The sequence below is a fragment of the Coregonus lavaretus genome (genome assembly GCF_964263955.1).
Source record: "Coregonus lavaretus genome assembly, chromosome: 7".
Taxonomy (NCBI): Eukaryota; Metazoa; Chordata; class Actinopteri; order Salmoniformes; family Salmonidae; genus Coregonus; species Coregonus lavaretus.
The window spans coordinates 7,043,176-7,061,795 of NC_139994.1; the positions used below are offsets into that span (position 1 = coordinate 7,043,176).

General features: G+C 47.7%; 1 protein-coding gene across 1 annotated transcript in view; it reads left to right on the plus strand.

The window, feature by feature from the left end:
• Positions 1–18,620, plus strand: part of LOC311131860 (uncharacterized protein) — a 165,680-nt gene that overhangs the window by 18,420 nt on the left and 128,640 nt on the right. Inside the window, exons 3-4 of the mRNA XM_084164988.1 lie at positions 12,616–12,684; positions 13,020–13,137. Of these exons, the coding sequence (XP_084021114.1) occupies positions 12,616–12,684; positions 13,020–13,137 (187 nt within the window). The remainder of the gene's footprint in view (positions 1–12,615; positions 12,685–13,019; positions 13,138–18,620) is intronic.

Here is an 18,620-nt window from a genome sequence, read left to right on the forward strand (position 1 = left end):
CGCCCTCGGGAGCGAGAGCCGAATCCCACTAGGTTCCGGAGATGAGACAGGAGGGCTGACCGATGGGGCTGGTTCGGTTCGTGGAGGTGTGGGAACCCCGCTGGTCTCCCATCGGTGCAGAGTATTCATCACCCCCTCCAGGGCATGACAGACCTGGTTGATGCGGTCCTCCTGACCACGAAGACGTTCAGCCATCTCGGCTGTCGGCGCGGTCGCTCCTGCTGATTCCATGGAGGTGATGCGTGATTCTGTCAGAGTGGTGTGTGTAGATGAGTGGAAGGAATCAAGCGCAGGAACCAGGATGACTTCAACCGTCTTTAGTAATGTTCAAAAACACGTGAACAATGAGTCGCCAACCCAACCGGGTGGCGCAAACAATTACGCACAAAAACACAGTGCGTTTAAACAAGAAAAGCGCACGCAGTGCGAGCTCTCGGGTAACAACAACGAGAGATACAATAAACTTCTCAGAGGCAGGCTGACAATAAACAATCACGCATAACACCTGACCCAAACACACGAAACTAAATAAGGGAACAATTAAGACACAAATAAGGGACAGGTGTTATGAACAGACAAAACCAAATGAACATGAAACATAGAACGGTGGCAGCTAGTACTCCGGAGACGACGACCGCCGAAGCCTGCCCGAACAAGGAAGAGGAGCAGCCTCGGCCGAAACCGTGACATTTATGGCGCTTTTGGAACAGTGGCTTCTTCCTTGCTGAGCAGCCTTTCAGGTTATGTCAATATAGGACTCGTTTTACTGTGGATATAGATACTTTTGTACCTGTTTCCTCTAGCATCTTCACAAGGTCCTTTGCTGTTGTTCTGGGATTGATTTGCACTTTTCACACCAAAGTACATTAATCTCTGGGAGACAGAACGCGTCTCCTTCCTGAGTGGTATGACGGCTGCGTGGTCCCATGGTGTTTATACTTGCGTACTATTGTTTGTACAGATGAACGTGGTACCTTCAGGCGTTTGGAAATTGCTCACAAGGATGAACCAGACTTGTGGAGGACTACTATTTTTTTCTGAGGTCTTAGCTGATTTCTTTTGATTTTCCCATGATGTCAAGCAAAGAGGCACTGAGTTTGAAGGTAGGCCTTGAAATACATCCACAGGTACACCTCCAATTGACTAAAATGATGTCAATTAGCCTATCAGAAGCTTCTAAAGCCATGACATCATTTTCTGGAATTTTCCAAGCTGTTTAAAGGCACAGTCAACTTAGTGTATGTAAACTTCTGACCCACTGAAATTGTGAAACAGTGAATTATAAGTGAAATAATCTGTCTGTAAACAATTGTTGGAAAAATTACTTGTGACATGCACAAAGTAGATGGCCTAACCGACTTGCCAAAACGATAGTTTGTTAACAAGACATTTGTGGAGTGGTTGAAAACAAGTTTTAATGACTCCAATATAAGTGTATGTAAACTTCCAACTTCAACTGTAGATCATAAATAAAAGTGAAATAAACAATATAAAATGAACAGTAAACATTACACTCACAAAAGTTCCAAAAGAATAGAGACATTTCAAATGTCATATTATGGCTATGTGCAGTGTTGTAACAAGGTGGAAATAGTTAAGGGTACAAAAGGGAATATCTCCCTCACTAACTTTAAGCATCAGTTGTCAGAGCACCTTACCGATCACTGCACCTGTACACAGCCCATCTGAAATTAGCCCACCCAACTACCTCATCCCCATATTGTTATTTATTTTGCTCATTTGCACCCCAGTATCACTATTGGCACATCATCTCTTGCACATCTATCATTCCAGTGTTAATACTAAATTGTAATTATTTTGCACTATGGCCTATTTATTGCCTTATCTCCATAACTTGCTACATTTGCACACACTGTATATATATTTTCTGTTGTATTTTTGACTTTATGTTTTGTTTACCCCATATGTAACTCTGTGTTGTTGTTTTTATCGCACTGCTTTGCTTTATCTTGGCCAGGTCGCAGTTGTAAATGAGAACTTGTTCTCAACTGGCTTACCTGGTTAAATAAAGGTGAAATAAAAATAAAATAAAAATGATAATGCAGAGAATTTTCCCAAGGTTACTGTTGATGCACGCATATCCCACAGAAGTTATTGGGGTCATATTTGTCTCCACTTTGGTGGATTGGGGTGATCAGTCCTTGGTTCCAAATATTGGGGAAGATGCCAGAGCTGAGGATGATGTTAAATAGTTTAATTTGTGGTCTATATATTTTATCATTTCATTTAGGATACCATCAACACCACAGGCCTTTTTGGGTTGAAGGGTTTATATTTTGTCCTGTAGATTATTCAATGGAATTTGAGAATCCAGTGGGTTCTGGTAGTCTTTTAATAGATTATTCTAAGATTTGTATTTGATCATGTATATGTTTTTGCTGTTTGTTCTTTGTTATAGAGCCAAAAAATTGGAGAAGTGGTTTATCTATATATCTCCGTTTTGGATAGATAACAGAGGGTAGTGCGTATGGCCCAGTACATCACTGGGGCCAAGCTTCCTGCCATCCAGGACCTCTATACCAGGCGGTGTCAGAGGAAGGCCCTCAAAATTGTCAAAGACTCCAGCCACCCTAGTCATTGACTTTTCTCTCTGCTCCCGCATGGCAAGCGGTACCGGAGCGCCAAGTCTAGGTCCAAAAGGATTCTCAACAGCTTCTACCCCCAAGCCATAAGACTTTTGAATCTAATCATGGCTACCCGGACTACTTGCACTGCCCCCCCACCCCCACCCCATCTTTTTACGCTGCTGCTACTCTGTTCATTATTTATGCGTAGTCACTTTAACTCTACCCAAATGTACATATTACCTCAACTACCTCAACTAGCCGGTGCCCCCGCACATTGACTCTGCACTAGTACCCCCCTATATATAGCCTCCCTACTGTTATTTTATTTTACTTCTGCTCTTTTTTTCTCAACACTTTTTTGTTGTTGATGTTTTATTTTACTTTTTTTATTAAAAATAAATGCATTGTTGGTTAAGGGCTGTAAGTAAGCATTTCACAGTAATGTCTACACCTGTTGTATTCGGCGCATGTGGCAAATAAAAATTTGATTTGATTTGTTTAGTGTGTTCCAATTTTCCCAGAACTGGTTCGATTCTATGGATTCTTCAATTTCATTTAGCTGATTTCTGACATGCTGTTCCTTCTTTTTCCGTAGTGTATTTCTGTATTGTTTTAGTGATTTACCATAATGAAGGTGTAGGCTCAGGTTTTCTGGGTCTCTATGTTTTTGGTTGGATAGGTTTCTCAATTTCTTTCTTAGGTTTTTGCATTCTTCATCAAACCTTTTGTCAGTGTTGTTAATTTTCTTAGGTTGGCTGCTTGAATTTTTTTGATTTGATAGGGAAGCTGAGAGGTCAAATATACTGTTTAGGTTTTCTAGTGCCAAGTTTACACCTTCACTGTTACAGTGAAACGTTTTGTCCAGGAAGTTGTCAAAAAGGGATTGAATTTGTTGTTGCCTAATTGTTTTTTGGTAGGTTTCTACGTTTCTTTCCTTCCATCTATAACATTTCTTAATATTATGCAGTTCCTTTGGCTTTGATGCCTCATGATTGAGAATTGCTCTGTTCAAGTAGACTGTGATTTTGCGGTGATCTGATAGGGGTGTCAGTGGGCTGACTGTGAATGCTCTGAGAGACTCTGGGTTGTCTCCCTCTCTCTCCTCCTCCTTTACCCCCCCCCCCCCCCCCCCCCACCCCCCACCCCCTTCCCCCACAGTGGATTGAAGCCACACACTAGGTTGCTGTCTCATGCCGGTTGATACGTTGACAAATTGTGTCTTTGTTCCACAGAATGCCCTGAGGCTTACTGTACATGTTTTATATAGTAGATGACATTGTCTGTGTATATAACTGTATATACCACCCTCGGACTCAAATTCACTGACACCCCAACACACACACACACTACATACACCCACACACACACACAAATAACATGTACGCACATGCATACTGCCGCCACATGCACACGCACACACACACACACCCATACACACACACACCCACACACACACACACACACACACACACACACACACACACACACACACACACACACACACACACACACACACACACACACACACACACACACACACACACACCCATACACACACACACACACACACACACACACAAACAAACACACACATACACACACACACATACACACACACACACAAGTATTAACCCCCCTTGGCATTTTTCCTATTTTGTTGCCTTACAACCTGGAATTAAAAGGGATTTTTTGGGGGGTGTATCATTTGATTTACACAACATGCCTACCACGTTGGTGAAACAAACAAGAAATAAGAAAAAACAACAGAAAACTTGAGCGTGCATAACTACCCCCCCACCAAAGTCAATACTTTGTAGAGCCACATTTTGCAGCAATTACAGCTATAAGTATCTTGGGGTATGTCACTATAAGCTTGGCACATCTAGCCACTGGGATTTTTGCCAATTCTTCAAGGCAAAACTGCTCCAGCTCCTTCAAGTTGGATGGGTTCCGCTGGTGTACAGCAATCTTTAAGTCATACCACAGATTCTCAATTGGATTGAGGTCTGGCCTTTGACAAGGCCATTCTAAGACATTTAAATGTTTCCCCTTAAACCACTCGAGTGTTGCTTTAGCAGTATGCTTAGGGTCATTCACTGCTGGAAGGTGAACCTCTGTTCCACTCTCAAATCTCTGGAAGACTGAAACAGATTTCCCTTAAGAATGTCCCTGTATTTAGCGCCATCCATCATTCCTTCAATTCTGACCAGTGTCCCAGTCCCTGCCGAAAGAAAAACATCCCCACAGCATGATGCTGCCACCACCATGCTTCACTGTGGGGATGGTGTTCTCTGGGTGATGAGAGGTGTTGGGTTTGCGCCAGACATAGCGTGTTCCTTGATGGCCAAAAAGTTCAATTTTAGTCTCATCTGACCAGAGTACCTTCTTCCATATGTTTGGGGAGTCTCCCACATGGCTTTTGGCGAACACCGAACGTGTTTGCTTATTTTTTTCTTTAAACAATGGCTTTTTTCTGGCCACTCTTCCGTAAAACCCAGCTCTGTGGAGTGTACGGCTTAAAGTGGTACTATGGACAGATACTACAATCTCCGCTGTGGAGCATTGCAGCTCCTTCAGGGTTACCTTTGGTCCGTGAGTTTTGGTGGGAGGCCCTCTCTTGGCAGGTTTGTTATTTTCTACTCCCTATATATAGCCATGTTATTTTCTACTCCCTATATATAGCCATGTTATTTTCTACTCCCTATATATAGCCATGTTATTTTCTACTCCCTTTATATAGCCATGTTATTTTCTACTCCCTATATATAGCCATGTTATTTTTGTCACGGTTTCGGCCGAGGCTGCTCCTCCTCCTTGTTCGGGCAGGTTTCGGCGGTCGTCGTCCCCGGAGTACTAGCTGCCACCGATCTATGTTTCATGTTCGTTTGGTTTTGTCTTGATGTTGTACACCTGTGTCTAGTTAGTCCTCATTAGTGTCCTATTTAGTTCTCGTTGTGTGTGTATGGTGTTGTGTGTGATTGCTCTTCTGTTTTGGTGTTCTGAGCTACGTACTTCCCTCCGTTGTTTGGAGAGGTTTTCGCACATGTTAGTGCGCCTTTTGTTTGACGCCTGTGTGCGCCTTTATTTCGCCTCCGGGCTTATTGTGCTCGCTTACTACGTGAATAATTCACTAAAGTCTTTTGGACTTAGCTTCTGCGTCCTGCGCTTGATTCCTGCACCACACCCACCTTCAGCACCCCTGACAGAATCACACACCTTTAATAATGGAATCAGCAGGAGCAACAGTCACGCCTGAGTCGCTGGAGGAGCATGTCCGCGGCCAGGATGACCAGATACGACAACTGGGGACCGATCTACAGGACGTCATCAACACCCTGCACCGATGGGAGTCCAGAGGGGTACCCACACCTCCACCTACCCTGCCACCCCCATCGGCCGGTCCACCAGTCCCAGGTCCGGAACCCAGTGGGATTCGGCTCTCGCTCCCGAGGGCGTATGACGGAACAGCTGCCGGGTGTCAGGGGTTCCTCCTGCAGGTGGAGCTCTACCTGGCCACTGTACACCCGGTGCCCTCGGGACACGAGAGCGTTTCCGCCCTCATCTCCTGTCTCACGGGCAAGGCGTTGGAATGGGCCAACGCCGAGTGGAGGAGGATGGACGCCACCACCATCTCCTACGCCGAGTTCTCCCGTCGCTTCAAGGCCGTGTTCGACCATCCACCTGAGGGCAAAGCGGCGGGGGAGCGTCTAGTCCACCTGAGACAGGGGAGGAGGAGCGCACAGGCGTTCGCGCTGGAGTTCCAGACTCTAGCGGCAGACGCAGGGTGGAATGAACGGGCCCTCATCGACCATTTTCGATGTAGCCTACGGGAGGACGTTCAACGTGAGTTGGCCTGCAGGGACACCAATTTCACCTTCGACCAGTTGGTCGATATGTCCATCCGTCTGGACACCCTGCTGGCCACCCGTGGACGTCCCGAGTGGGGTCCGTCCATTCCACCCTCCGGCACCTCCGAGCCGAGCCCTATGGAGCTCGGGGGTGCTGGCGCTAGAGAAAGGAGGAGGAGGAGCCCGAGGGGGCCTGTCCCCTGCACCAAGTGCGGTCGTGGAGAGCACACTGCGGCCTGGTGCTGGGGAGGGTTCCCCGAGGGAGGAGACAACAGGCCACGCACTGGGGAGCCTTCCCAGGTGAGTAGACGCCCCACTTACCCAGAGCTCTCTGTTGCGCACTTTTGTATACCTGTTTGTTTTCCACAGGTTGCACCTCATTCCCAGCATAAGGCGCTAGTAGATTCAGGCACAGCTGGGAATTTTGTTGATCGGAAGTTTTGTTTAGATTTAGGGATCCCTCTCCTACCTGTTGACAAGCCTTTTCCCGTTCATGCTTTAGATAGCCGCCCGTTGGGGTCGGGGTTGATTAGGGAAGTCACAGCGCCACTTAGGATGTGTGCGCAGGGGGGTCATGAGGAGACTATACAGTTGTATCTGATCGACTCTCCTGCGTACCCAGTGATGCTGGGAATTCCCTGGTTAAGCACCCATAACCCTGCTATTTCGTGGCAACAGAGGGCTCTCAATGGGTGGTCTGCTGAGTGTGAGGGGCGATGTCTGGGTGTTTCCGTAGGGGCGACTTCGGTGGAAAGTCCAAACCAACTGCACATTCCGCCTGAATATGTGGATTTAGCTCTCGTGTTTAGTAAAGCTAGGGCGACGCAGTTGCCTCCTCATAGACAGGGGGATTCTGCGATTGATCTCCAGGCAGGAGCAGCGCTCCCACGGTGCCACGTGTATCCTTTGTCTCAAGAGGAGAGAAAAGCTATGGAAACTTACATAGCCGAATCTTTGAGACAGGGATACATACGGCCCTCCACTTCTCCTGCCTCCTCGAGCTTCTTTTTTGTGAAGAAGAAAGATGGAGGGTTGCGCCCGTGCATCGATTACCGTGGTCTCAATCAGATTACTGTGAAATACAGTTATCCACTCCCTCTGATTGCGACCATGACGGAGTCATTGCATGGAGCGCGGTTTTTCACAAAACTGGATCTCAGGAGCGCATATAACTTGGTGCGCATTAGGGAGGGCGACGAATGGAAAACAGCGTTTAGTACCACGTCAGGTCATTTCGAGTATCTCGTCATGCCATATGGGTTGATGAATGCTCCATCAGTCTTCCAATCCTTCGTAGATGACATTTTCCGGGATATGCAGGGGCAAGGGGTGGTCGTGTACATTGATGACATTCTAGTGTACTCGTCTACCCGAGCCGAGCATATAGCCCTGGTGCGTCGTGTATTGAGGAGGCTGTTGGAGCACGACCTATATGTCAAGGCAGAGAAATGTCTGTTTTTCCAGGAGTCGGTCTCCTTTTTGGGCTATCGGTTGTCCGCGTCAGGGGTGAGAATGGAGGTGGATCGTGTGTCAGCTGTGCGTAATTGGCAAACCCCAACCACTGTCAAAGAGGTGCAGCAGTTCTTGGGCTTTGCGAATTACTACCGGAGGTTTATCCGGGGTTTTGGACAGGTGGCAGCTCCCATCACGTCCCTTCTGAAAGGGGGTCCGGTGCGCCTGCAGTGGTCAGCTGATGCGGACAGGGCCTTTAGGAGACTGAAGGACCTGTTTACGTCGGCCCCGGTGCTGGCGCATCCGGACCCCGCATTACCCTTTCAGGTCGAGGTGGACGCGTCTGAGGCCGGTATAGGGGCCATACTCTCTCAACGGTCCGGCACGCCACCTAAACTCCGCCCCTGTGCTTTTTACTCTAAAAAGCTCAGCCCGGAGAAGCGAAATTATGACGTCGGGGACAGGGAGCTGTTAGCTGTAGTTCAGGCCCTTAAGGTGTGGAGGCATTGGCTTGAGGGGGCTCAACACCCTTTCCTCATTTTGACTGACCATCGGAACCTGGAGTACATCCGGGCAGCGAGGAGACTGAACCCTCGCCAGGCTCGATGGAGCATGTTTCTCGCCAGGTTCGTATTTAAAATCACGTACATCCCTGGGTCCCAGAATGGTAAGGCAGATGCGCTGTCCCGGCGGTATGACACGGAGGAGAGGTCCGTTGAGCCTACTCCCATACTACCGGAGTCTTGTCTTGTGGCACCGGTGGTGTGGGAGGTCGATGCCGAAATCGAGCGAGCGTTGCGTACCGACCCCAGCCCTCCACAGTGTCCTGAGGGTCGGAAGTACGTTCCGCTCGAGATTCGGGATCGACTCATTTACTGGGCTCACACGTCACCCTCCTCTGGACATCCGGGTATTGGCCGGACAGTGCATTGTCTTAGCACTAAATACTGGTGGCCCACGTTAGCCAGGGATGTGAGGGTTTATGTCTCCTCCTGCTCGGTGTGCGCCCAGTGTAAGGCGCCCAGACACCTGCCCAGGGGTAAGTTACAACCCCTGCCCGTTCCACAACGACCATGGTCCCACCTCTCGGTGGATTTTGTGACAGACCTTCCCCTCTCTCAGGGGAATACCACCATCCTGGTCGTTGTGGACCGGTTCTCTAAGGCCTGTCGTCTTCTCCCTATGTCGGGTCTTCCTACTGCCCTACAAACCGCAGAGGCACTATTTACCCACGTCTTCCGGCATTACGGGGTACCCGAGGATATAGTGTCTGATCGAGGCCCCCAGTTTACCTCCCGAGTATGGAGAGCGTTCATGGAGCGTTTGGGGGTCTCGGTGAGCCTTACCACAGGGTACCACCCGGAGAATAACGGGCAGGTAGAACGAGTCAACCAGGATGTGGGTAGGTTTCTGAGGTCGTATTGCCAGGACCGGCCTGAGGAGTGGGCTCGGTACATTCCCTGGGCCGAGATGGCCCAGAACTCTCTCCGCCACTCCTCTACCAACCTAACCCCCTTCCAATGTGTGTTAGGTTACCAGCCGGTTCTGGCACCTTGGCAGCAGAGCCAGATCGAGGCCCCTGCGGTGGATGATTGGATGAGGCGCTCGGAGGAGACGTGGAACGCTGCACACGTCCACCTGCAGCGGGCCATCCGTCGTCACAAGGCGAGCGCCGATCTCCACCGCAGTGAGGGGCCGGTGTACGCACCCGGAGATCAAGTCTGGCTCTCTACCAGAAACCTACCCCTCCGCCTGCCCTGCCGGAAGCTGGGTCGGCGGTTTGTGGGGCCTTTTAAAGTCCTGAGAAGATTGAACGAGGTGTGTTATAGGTTACATCTGCCTGTTGAATATAAGAATATTAACCCCTCGTTCCATGTGTCTCTTCTCAGGCCGGTGGTAGCTGGTCCACTCCAGGAAGGTGAGATAGGAGAGACTCCTCCGCCCCCACTGGACATCGAGGGGGCTCCGGCGTACACCGTTCGGTCCATCTTGGACTCAAGACGCCGGATGGGGGGTCTCCAGTATCTCGTGGAGTGGGAGGGGTACGGCCCGGAGGAGCGGTGCTGGGTGCCGCGGAGGGACATCCTAGACCCATCTCTCCTGTCGGAGTTCCACCGGGACCATCCCGCGCGCCCTGCTCCGCGCCCTCCTGGTCGTCCCCGAGGCCGGGGTCGGCGCACGGCTGGAGCCGCGCGTCAAGGGAGGGGTACTGTCACGGTTTCGGCCGAGGCTGCTCCTCCTCCTTGTTCGGGCAGGTTTCGGCGGTCGTCGTCCCCGGAGTACTAGCTGCCACCGATCTATGTTTCATGTTCGTTTGGTTTTGTCTTGATGTTGTACACCTGTGTCTAGTTAGTCCTCATTAGTGTCCTATTTAGTTCTCGTTGTGTGTGTATGGTGTTGTGTGTGATTGCTCTTCTGTTTTGGTGTTCTGAGCTACGTACTTCCCTCCGTTGTTTGGAGTGGTTTTCGCACATGTTAGTGCGCCTTTTGTTTGACGCCTGTGTGCGCCTTTATTTCGCCTCCGGGCTTATTGTGCTCACTTACTACGTGAATAATTCACTAAAGTCTTTTGGACTTAGCTTCTGCGTCCTGCGCTTGATTCCTGCACCACACCCACCTTCAGCACCCCTGACAATTTTCTACTCCCTGTATATAGCCATGTTATTTTCTACTCCCTATATATAGCCATGTTATTTTCTACTCCCTATATATATTCATGTTATTTTCTACTCCCTATATATAGCCATGTTATTTTCTACTCCCTATATATAGCCATGTTATTTTCTACTCCCTATATATAGCCATGTTATTTTCTACTCCCTATATATAACCATGTTATTTTCTACTCCCTATATATAGCCATGTTATTTCCTACTCCCTATATATAGCCATGTTATTTTCTACTCCCTATATATAGCCATGTTATTTTCTACTTCCTATATATAGCCATGTTATTTTCTACTCCCTATATATAGCCATATTATTTCCTGCTCCCTGTATATAGCCATGTTATTTTCTACTCCCTATATATAGCCATGTTATTTTCTACTCCCTGTATATAGCCATGTTATTTTCTACTCCCTATATATAGCCATGTTATTTTCTACTCCCTATATATAGCCATGTTATTTCCTGCTCCCTGTATATAGCCATGTTATTTTCTACTCCCTATATATAGCCATGTTATTTTCTACTCCCTATATATAGCCATGTTATTTCCTGCTCCCTGTATATAGCCATGTTATTTTCTACTCCCTATATATAGCCATGTTATTTTCTACTCCCTATATATAGCCATGTTATTTTCTACTCCCTAGATATAGCCATGTTATTTTCTACTCCCTATATACAGCCATTTTATTTTCTACTCCCTATATACAGTATTGCCATTTTATTTTTACTTGTTACTTTTATTTGTTATTCACTATGTATTTATTTTTTATTTAATTTTTTAACTCTTTATTGTTGGAAAATGACCCGTAAGTAAGCATTTCACTGTTAGTCTACACCTGTTGTTTACCAATCATGTGACAAATAACGTTAGATTAGATTTGTTGTTTGACCATGTTTTTACCATGCTCTGTTTGCTATTAATTGACTTGTTCTTCATGTGTATTTAGACCTGCATGTTTTAAACTCATTTCATATTTACTGTGCGTCTTCTGTCTGAATGTCATTTCACACAACATGTCCAGAACATTTCACACAACATGTCCAGAACATTTCACACAACATGTCCAGAACATTTCACACAACATGTCCAGTATTCTGTCATGTCCATCCCTCTTTCTTACCCTCTCTCTCATTCTCTCCTTACCCTCCTCTCTCTCGTTCTCTCCTTACCCTCCTCTCTCTCATTCTCTCCTTACCCTCCTCTCTCTCATTCTCTCCTTACCCTCCTCTCTCTCATTCTCTCCTTACCCTCCTCTCTCTCGTTCTCTCCTTACACTCCTCTCTCTCATTCTCTCCTTACCCTCCTCTCTCTCGTTCTCTCCTTACACTCCTCTCTCTAATTCTCTCCTTACCCTCCTCTCTCTCATTCTCTCCTTACCCTCCTCTCTCTCATTCTCTCCTTACCCTCCTCTCTCTCATTCTCTCCTTACCCTCCTCTCTCTCATTCTCTCCTTACCCTCCTCTCTCTCATTCTCTCCTTACCCTCCTCTCTCTCATTCTCTCCTTACCCTCCTCTCTCTCATTCTCTCCTTACCCTCCTCTCTCTCATTCTCTCCTTACCCTCCTCTCTCTCGTTCTCTCCTTACACTCCTCTCTCTAATTCTCTCCTTACCCTCCTCTCTCTCATTCTCTCCTTACCCTCCTTTCTCTCATTCTCTCCTTACCCTCCTCTCTCTCATTCTCTCCTTACCCTCCTCTCTCTCATTCTCTCCTTACCCTCCTCTCTCTCATTCTCTCCTTACCCTCCTCTCTCTCATTCTCTCCTTACCCTCCTCTCTCTCATTCTCTCCTTACCCTCCTCTCTCTCATTCTCTCCTTACCCTCCTCTCTCTCATTCTCTCCTTACCCTCCTCTCTCTCATTCTCTCCTTACCCTCCTCTCTCTCATTCTCTCCTTACCCTCCTCTCTCTCGTTCTCTCCTTACACTCCTCTCTCTAATTCTCTCCTTACCCTCCTCTCTCTCATTCTCTCCTTACCCTCCTCTCTCATTCTCTCCTTACCCTCCTCTCTCTCATTCTCTCCTTACCCTCCTCTCTCTCATTCTCTCTCTCCAGAAGTACGATGCCCCACCCAACAGGTAGATGACTGGAAGTTCCCTCAGACAGCCAGACACAACATTACGGGTAAATAACACACACACACACACACACCCACACAACCACCCACCCACCCACCCACCCACCCACACACACACACACACACCCACACAACCACCCACCCACCACACACACACACACACACACACACACACACACACACACACACACACACACACACACACACACACACACACACACACACACACACACACACACAGACATACATACATACATACAAAACACAGTCAATAAGACAGTACCACTCCCCTTGTTTATCCTTTGTGATCTGCTGTGGCTCCTCTCTGTGATTGATTAATCTGCCTGGCCTGGGGATTAATGTTGCGATGGATGTGATGCAGGTTACAATCTGGTGCGTCGCTTTTCCTTGCTCAAGACTCCTGCAGTCAAGAAGATCCGTAACCCCCGAGGACCTGTTATCCTCCGACTGGGCAACACAGCACTCATCCACCCCACAGAGTAGGTCCTCATCCCTCTATCATTACTACCCCTCTCTCTCTCTCTCTCTCTCTCTCTCTCTCTCTCTCTCTCTCTCTCTCTCTCTCTCTCTCTCTCTCTCTCTCTCTCTCTCTCTCTCTCTCTCTTTTTTCTCTGTTTATCTCTACCCCTCTCTCTCTCTCACTACCCTCTTACTCTCTCTTTTTCCATCTCATCAGATCCACATACTGTATGTCCTCATCCCTCCATCACTACATCTCTATCTTCCTCTGTCTCTCTCACTCCAGCTCTCTTACTTTTCCCGTCACTTAGTGTGTGGAGGTGGACACTGTTTGAACTAAAAGTATGTCTGTGAAACCAATTTATGCTGTGGCTACTCTGTGTGTAAATACACATGGCAACCTTAACACTGTTGACTCTGGGGTGAAGTCCCCCCTAGATACAGGTCTAGAATCAGCTTCCACTCCCCCAATCTTAACCTTAACCATTAATGGAGGAAATGCAAAACTGACCTCAGATCAGCGTCTAGGAGAAACTACACCCTACACCCATAGTGCTGCCTACTTTCTGATTGTTTTAGCAGATGACCACATTATTTCCTCCAGTGGTAAAACAAAGCTGTTACAGTCACATTAACATTAACAATACGTGGTTTGGGTTTCCTTGACTAAAATGACAGCCATTGTAACATCATATGTAAAATGTTATACCATGTGACATTATTATATTTAAGTTAGTTTTATAGTAATATGGAAGGGGGAAAACTTTAAAAGTTTTTATCAGTTTTTTGTTTACCAAGTCATTGTCAGACTATTTACCATCTCTGAAGAGGACCTGATTGAGACCACTGTGTCACACTGTCTTTTTAAAAAAAAATTTTACTGCAGTGGGCTAAATCAGGGCCACACAGAGTGATTCTCGGTAGTCTACTTTGAAACAAAAGTATACACCTCTCACACATGGTTATGGGCTTTAAAAAAAGAAGGCACCTATACCATGTCAGATATAGAGTTTAGATGTATTCAATTTTGAATTTGCATCCCGATATTACACTATATATACATCACAGAAGACTGAAATATAACAAGACTGTTTGACATATAAACACCAGATTTCTGTCTGTAAAAATAAATAAAAATCTTTAATAATTATTAAATTATTTAAAAAAGTAACATTCCACCCATGAGGCCAAAGAGGATGTTTGGGTCATTGACTGCAGGAAAGGGGTCTACACATCCTTTTCTGGTGGTTCAGAGTTGTTGTTCAGTCAGGTGAATGTTCCCTCACTTTCCTTCTCCAGTCTGATAAACGATAAGAGGAGCTGCCAATTGGGTCAGCCTAAAATATTATATCACTCTCTGCAGTATTTTGGGGGAATTTCAGCTCGATAGCTCCATATATCTCCCCCTGCATGTCATTTTAGAGCAGACGTTGTGTGCTCAATGTATCACACATATAGTGTGTCACAGCGTTAGTGTCTCGAGTCACTCTGGATATACAGAAAGAATTTAGCAGGTCAGGAAATCAGTAGCTTTGACTGCCAAGAGAAAAATCCTCAGGCTGTTTTGTATGGCATGATCCCAACTTGATGAAGAGAAGAGAGAGACTGTCCATTTTCTTTCACTTTTTTTTTTTTTTTATGTTGTACTGTGGATCAAAATACAGTTGTTCCTGGTGTCACTAATCTCTTGGCTACTTGGGCGGCAGGTAGCCTAGTGGTTAGAGTGTTGGGCCAGTAGCCAAAAGGTTGCTGTTTTGAATACCCAAGCCGACAAGGTGACAGATCTGTCGATGTGCCCTTGAGCAAAGCACTTAATTTGCTCCTGGGGCACTGTACTAATATGGCTGACCCTGTAAAACAACACATTTCACTGCACCTATCCAGTATATGTGACAATAAAACATATATGTATCTAATCTGATGGTACTAGGAGTCATATTACTGTTGGTTGAGATGGAAAGTTCTCTTATGTAAACACACTTTCTTCAGACAACACTTCAGTATTCTTCTCTCTCTCTCTCTCTCTCTCTCTCTCTCTCTCTTTCTCTCTCTCTCTCTCTCATTCTACCTCCCTCTTCTCTCCCTCTCCTAGAGACTTTAATAAATACATACGTAGGGAAACATCTGCTTGCTTTTCTTCTCATTCTCTCTTCTCTCTCTCTCTCTCTCTCTCTCTCTCTCTCTCTCTCTCTCTCTCTCTCTCTCTCTCCCTCCCTCCCTCCCTCCCCTCTCTCTCTCTCTCTCTCTCTCTCTCTCTCTCTCTCTCTCTCTCTCTCTCTCTCTCTCTCTCCTCTCTCTCTCTCTCTCTCTCTCTCTCTCTCTCTCTCTCTCCTCCCTCCATTTTTGATGAGGTGAACAGCAGTGTGTAACTTCCCTTTTGAGTGGGGGAAGTCTGAATCTGTCTGATTGATTTGTGTTTCTGTATGTGTGTGTACAAGCATGTGTGTGTGTGCAAGTGCGTTAGTGTAGTTTTTTCTACCAGTATTTGTATGTGTGTTTGCGTATGTGTTTGCATGCGTTGTGTTAATGTGTGTGTGTTAACATGCATGATGTGTGTTTGTTGTAAACTAGTAGAACGTCAGGTCAAGGGTGAGAGGAAGTGAAACACAGATGTTGGCTTTTGGAATTATTCTGTTGCAACCCTGTCCCCGTTACACCTCCACTAACTCTGTGTTGGTCCCCGTCCCCGTTACACCTCCACTAACTCTGTGTTGGTTCCCGTCCCCGTTACACCTCCACTAACTCTGTGTTGGTCCCTGTCCCCATTACACCTCCATTAACTCTGTGTTGGTCCCCGTCCCCATTACACCTCCACTAACTCTGTGTTGGTTCCCGTCCCCGTTACACCTCCACTAACTCTGTGTTGGTCCCTGTCCCCATTACACCTCCATTAACTCTGTGTTGGTCCCCGTCCCCATTACACCTCCACTAACTCTGTGTTGGTCCCCGTCCCCATTACACCTCCACTAACTCTGTGTTGGTCCCCGTCCCCATTACACCTCCATTAACTCTGTGTTGGTTCCCGTCCCCATTACACCTCCACTAACACTGTGTTGGTCCCCGTCCCCATTACACCTCCATTAACTCTGTGTTGGTTCCCGTCCCCATTACACCTCCACTAACTCTGTGTTGGTCCCCGTCCCCATTACACCTCCATTAACTCTGTGTTGGTTCCCGTCCCCATTACACCTCCACTAACTCTGTGTTGGTCCCCGTCCCCATTACACCTCCATTAACTCTGTGTTGGTCCCTGTCCCCATTACACCTCCATTAACTCTGTGTTGGTTCCCGTCCCCATTACACCTCCACTAACTCTGTGTTGGTCCCCGTCCCCATTACACCTCCACTAACTCTGTGTTGGTCCCCGTCCCCATTACACCTCCATTAACTCTGTGTTGGTTCCCGTCCCCATTACACCTCCACTAACTCTGTGTTGGTCCCCGTCCCCATTACACCTCCATTAACTCTGTGTTGGTTCCCGTCCCCATTACACCTCCACTAACTCTGTGTTGGTCCCCGTCCCCGTTACACCTCCACTAACTCTGTGTTGGTCCCTGTCCCCATTACACCTCCATTAACTCTGTGTTGGTTCCCGTCCCCATTACACCTCCACTAACTCTGTGTTGGTCCCCGTCCCCATTACACCTCCATTAACTCTGTGTTGGTTCCCGTCCCCATTACACCTCCACTAACTCTGTGTTGGTCCCCGTCCCCATTACACCTCCACTAACTCTGTGTTGGTCCCCGTCCCCATTACACCTCCGTTAACTCTGTGTTGGTCCCCGTCCCCGTTACACCTCCACTAACTCTGTGTTGGTCCCCGTCCCCGTTACACCTCCATTAACTCTGTGTTGGTCCCCGTCCCCATTACACCTCCGTTAACTCTGTGTTGGTCCCTGTCCCCGTTACACCTCCACTAACTCTGTGTTGGTCCTGGTCCCCATTACACCTCCATTAACACTGTGTTGGTCCCCATCCCCATTGCACCTCCACAAACTCTGTGTTGGTCCCCGTCCCCATTACACCCCACTAACTCTGTGTTGGTCCCCGTCCCCGTTACACCTCCACTAACTCTGTGTTGGTCCCCGTCCCCATTACACCTCCACTAACTCTGTGTTGGTCCCCGTCCCCATTACACCCCACTAACTCTGTGTTGATCCCCGTCTCCATTACACCTCCACTAACTCTGTGCTGGTCCCCGTCCCCATTACACCTCCACTAACTCTGTGCTGGTCCCGGTCCCCATTACACCTCCACTAACTCAGTGTTGGTACCCGTCCCCATTACACCTCCACAAACACTGTGTTGGATCCCGTCCCCGTTACATCTCCATTAACTCTGTGTTGGTCCCCGTCCCCATTACACCTCCACTAACTCTGTGTTGGTCCCCGTCCCCATTACACCCCACTAACTCTGTGTTGATCCCCGTCCCCATTACACCTCCACTAACTCTGTGCTGGTCCCCGTCCCCATTACACCTCCACTAACTCTGTGCTGGTCCCGGTCCCCATTACACCTCCACTAACTCAGTGTTGGTACCCGTCCCCATTACACCTCCACAAACACTGTGTTGGATCCCGTCCCCGTTACATCTCCATTAACTCTGTGTTGGTCCCCGTCCCCATTACACCTCCATTAACTCTGTGTTGGTCCCTGTCCCCATTACACCTCCACTAACTCTGTGTTGGTCTCTGTCCCCGTTACACCTCCACTAACTCTGTGTTGGTCCCCGTCCCCATTACACCTCCACTAACTCTGTGTTGGTCCCCGTCCCCGTTACACCTCCACTAACTCTGTGTTCGTCCCCGTCCCCATTACACCTCCACTAACTCTGTGTTGGTCCCCGTCCCCATTACACCTCCATTAACTCTGTGTTGGTCCCCGTCCCCATTACACCTCCACTAACTCTGAGTCTCTCTCTCTCTCTCTCTCTCTCTCTCTCTCTCTCTCTCTCTCTCTCTCTCTCTCTCTCTCTCTCTCTCTCTCTCTCCTCCCTCCATTTTTGATGAGGTGAACAGCAGTGTGTAACTTCCCTTTTGAGTGGGGGAAGTCTGAATCTGTCTGATTGATTTGCGTTTCTGTATGTGTGTGTACAAGCATGTGTGTGTGTGCAAGTGCGTTAGTGTAGTTTTTTCTACCAGTATTTGTATGTGTGTTTGCGTATGTGTTTGCATGCGTGTGTTAATGTGTGTGTGTTAACATGCATGTGTGTTTGTTGTTAAACTAGTAGAACGTCAGGTAAAGGGTGAGAGGAAGTGAAACACAGATGTTGGCTTTTGGAATTATTCTGTTGCAACCCTGTCCCCGTTACACCTCCACTAACTCTGTGTTGGTCCCCGTCCCCGTTACACCTCCACTAACTCTGTGTTGGTCCCCGTCCCCGTTACACCTCCACTAACTCTGTGTTGGTCCCCGTCCCCATTACACCTCCATTAACTCTGTGTTGGTTCCCGTCCCCATTACACCTCCACTAACTCTGTGTTGGTCCCCGTCCCCATTACAC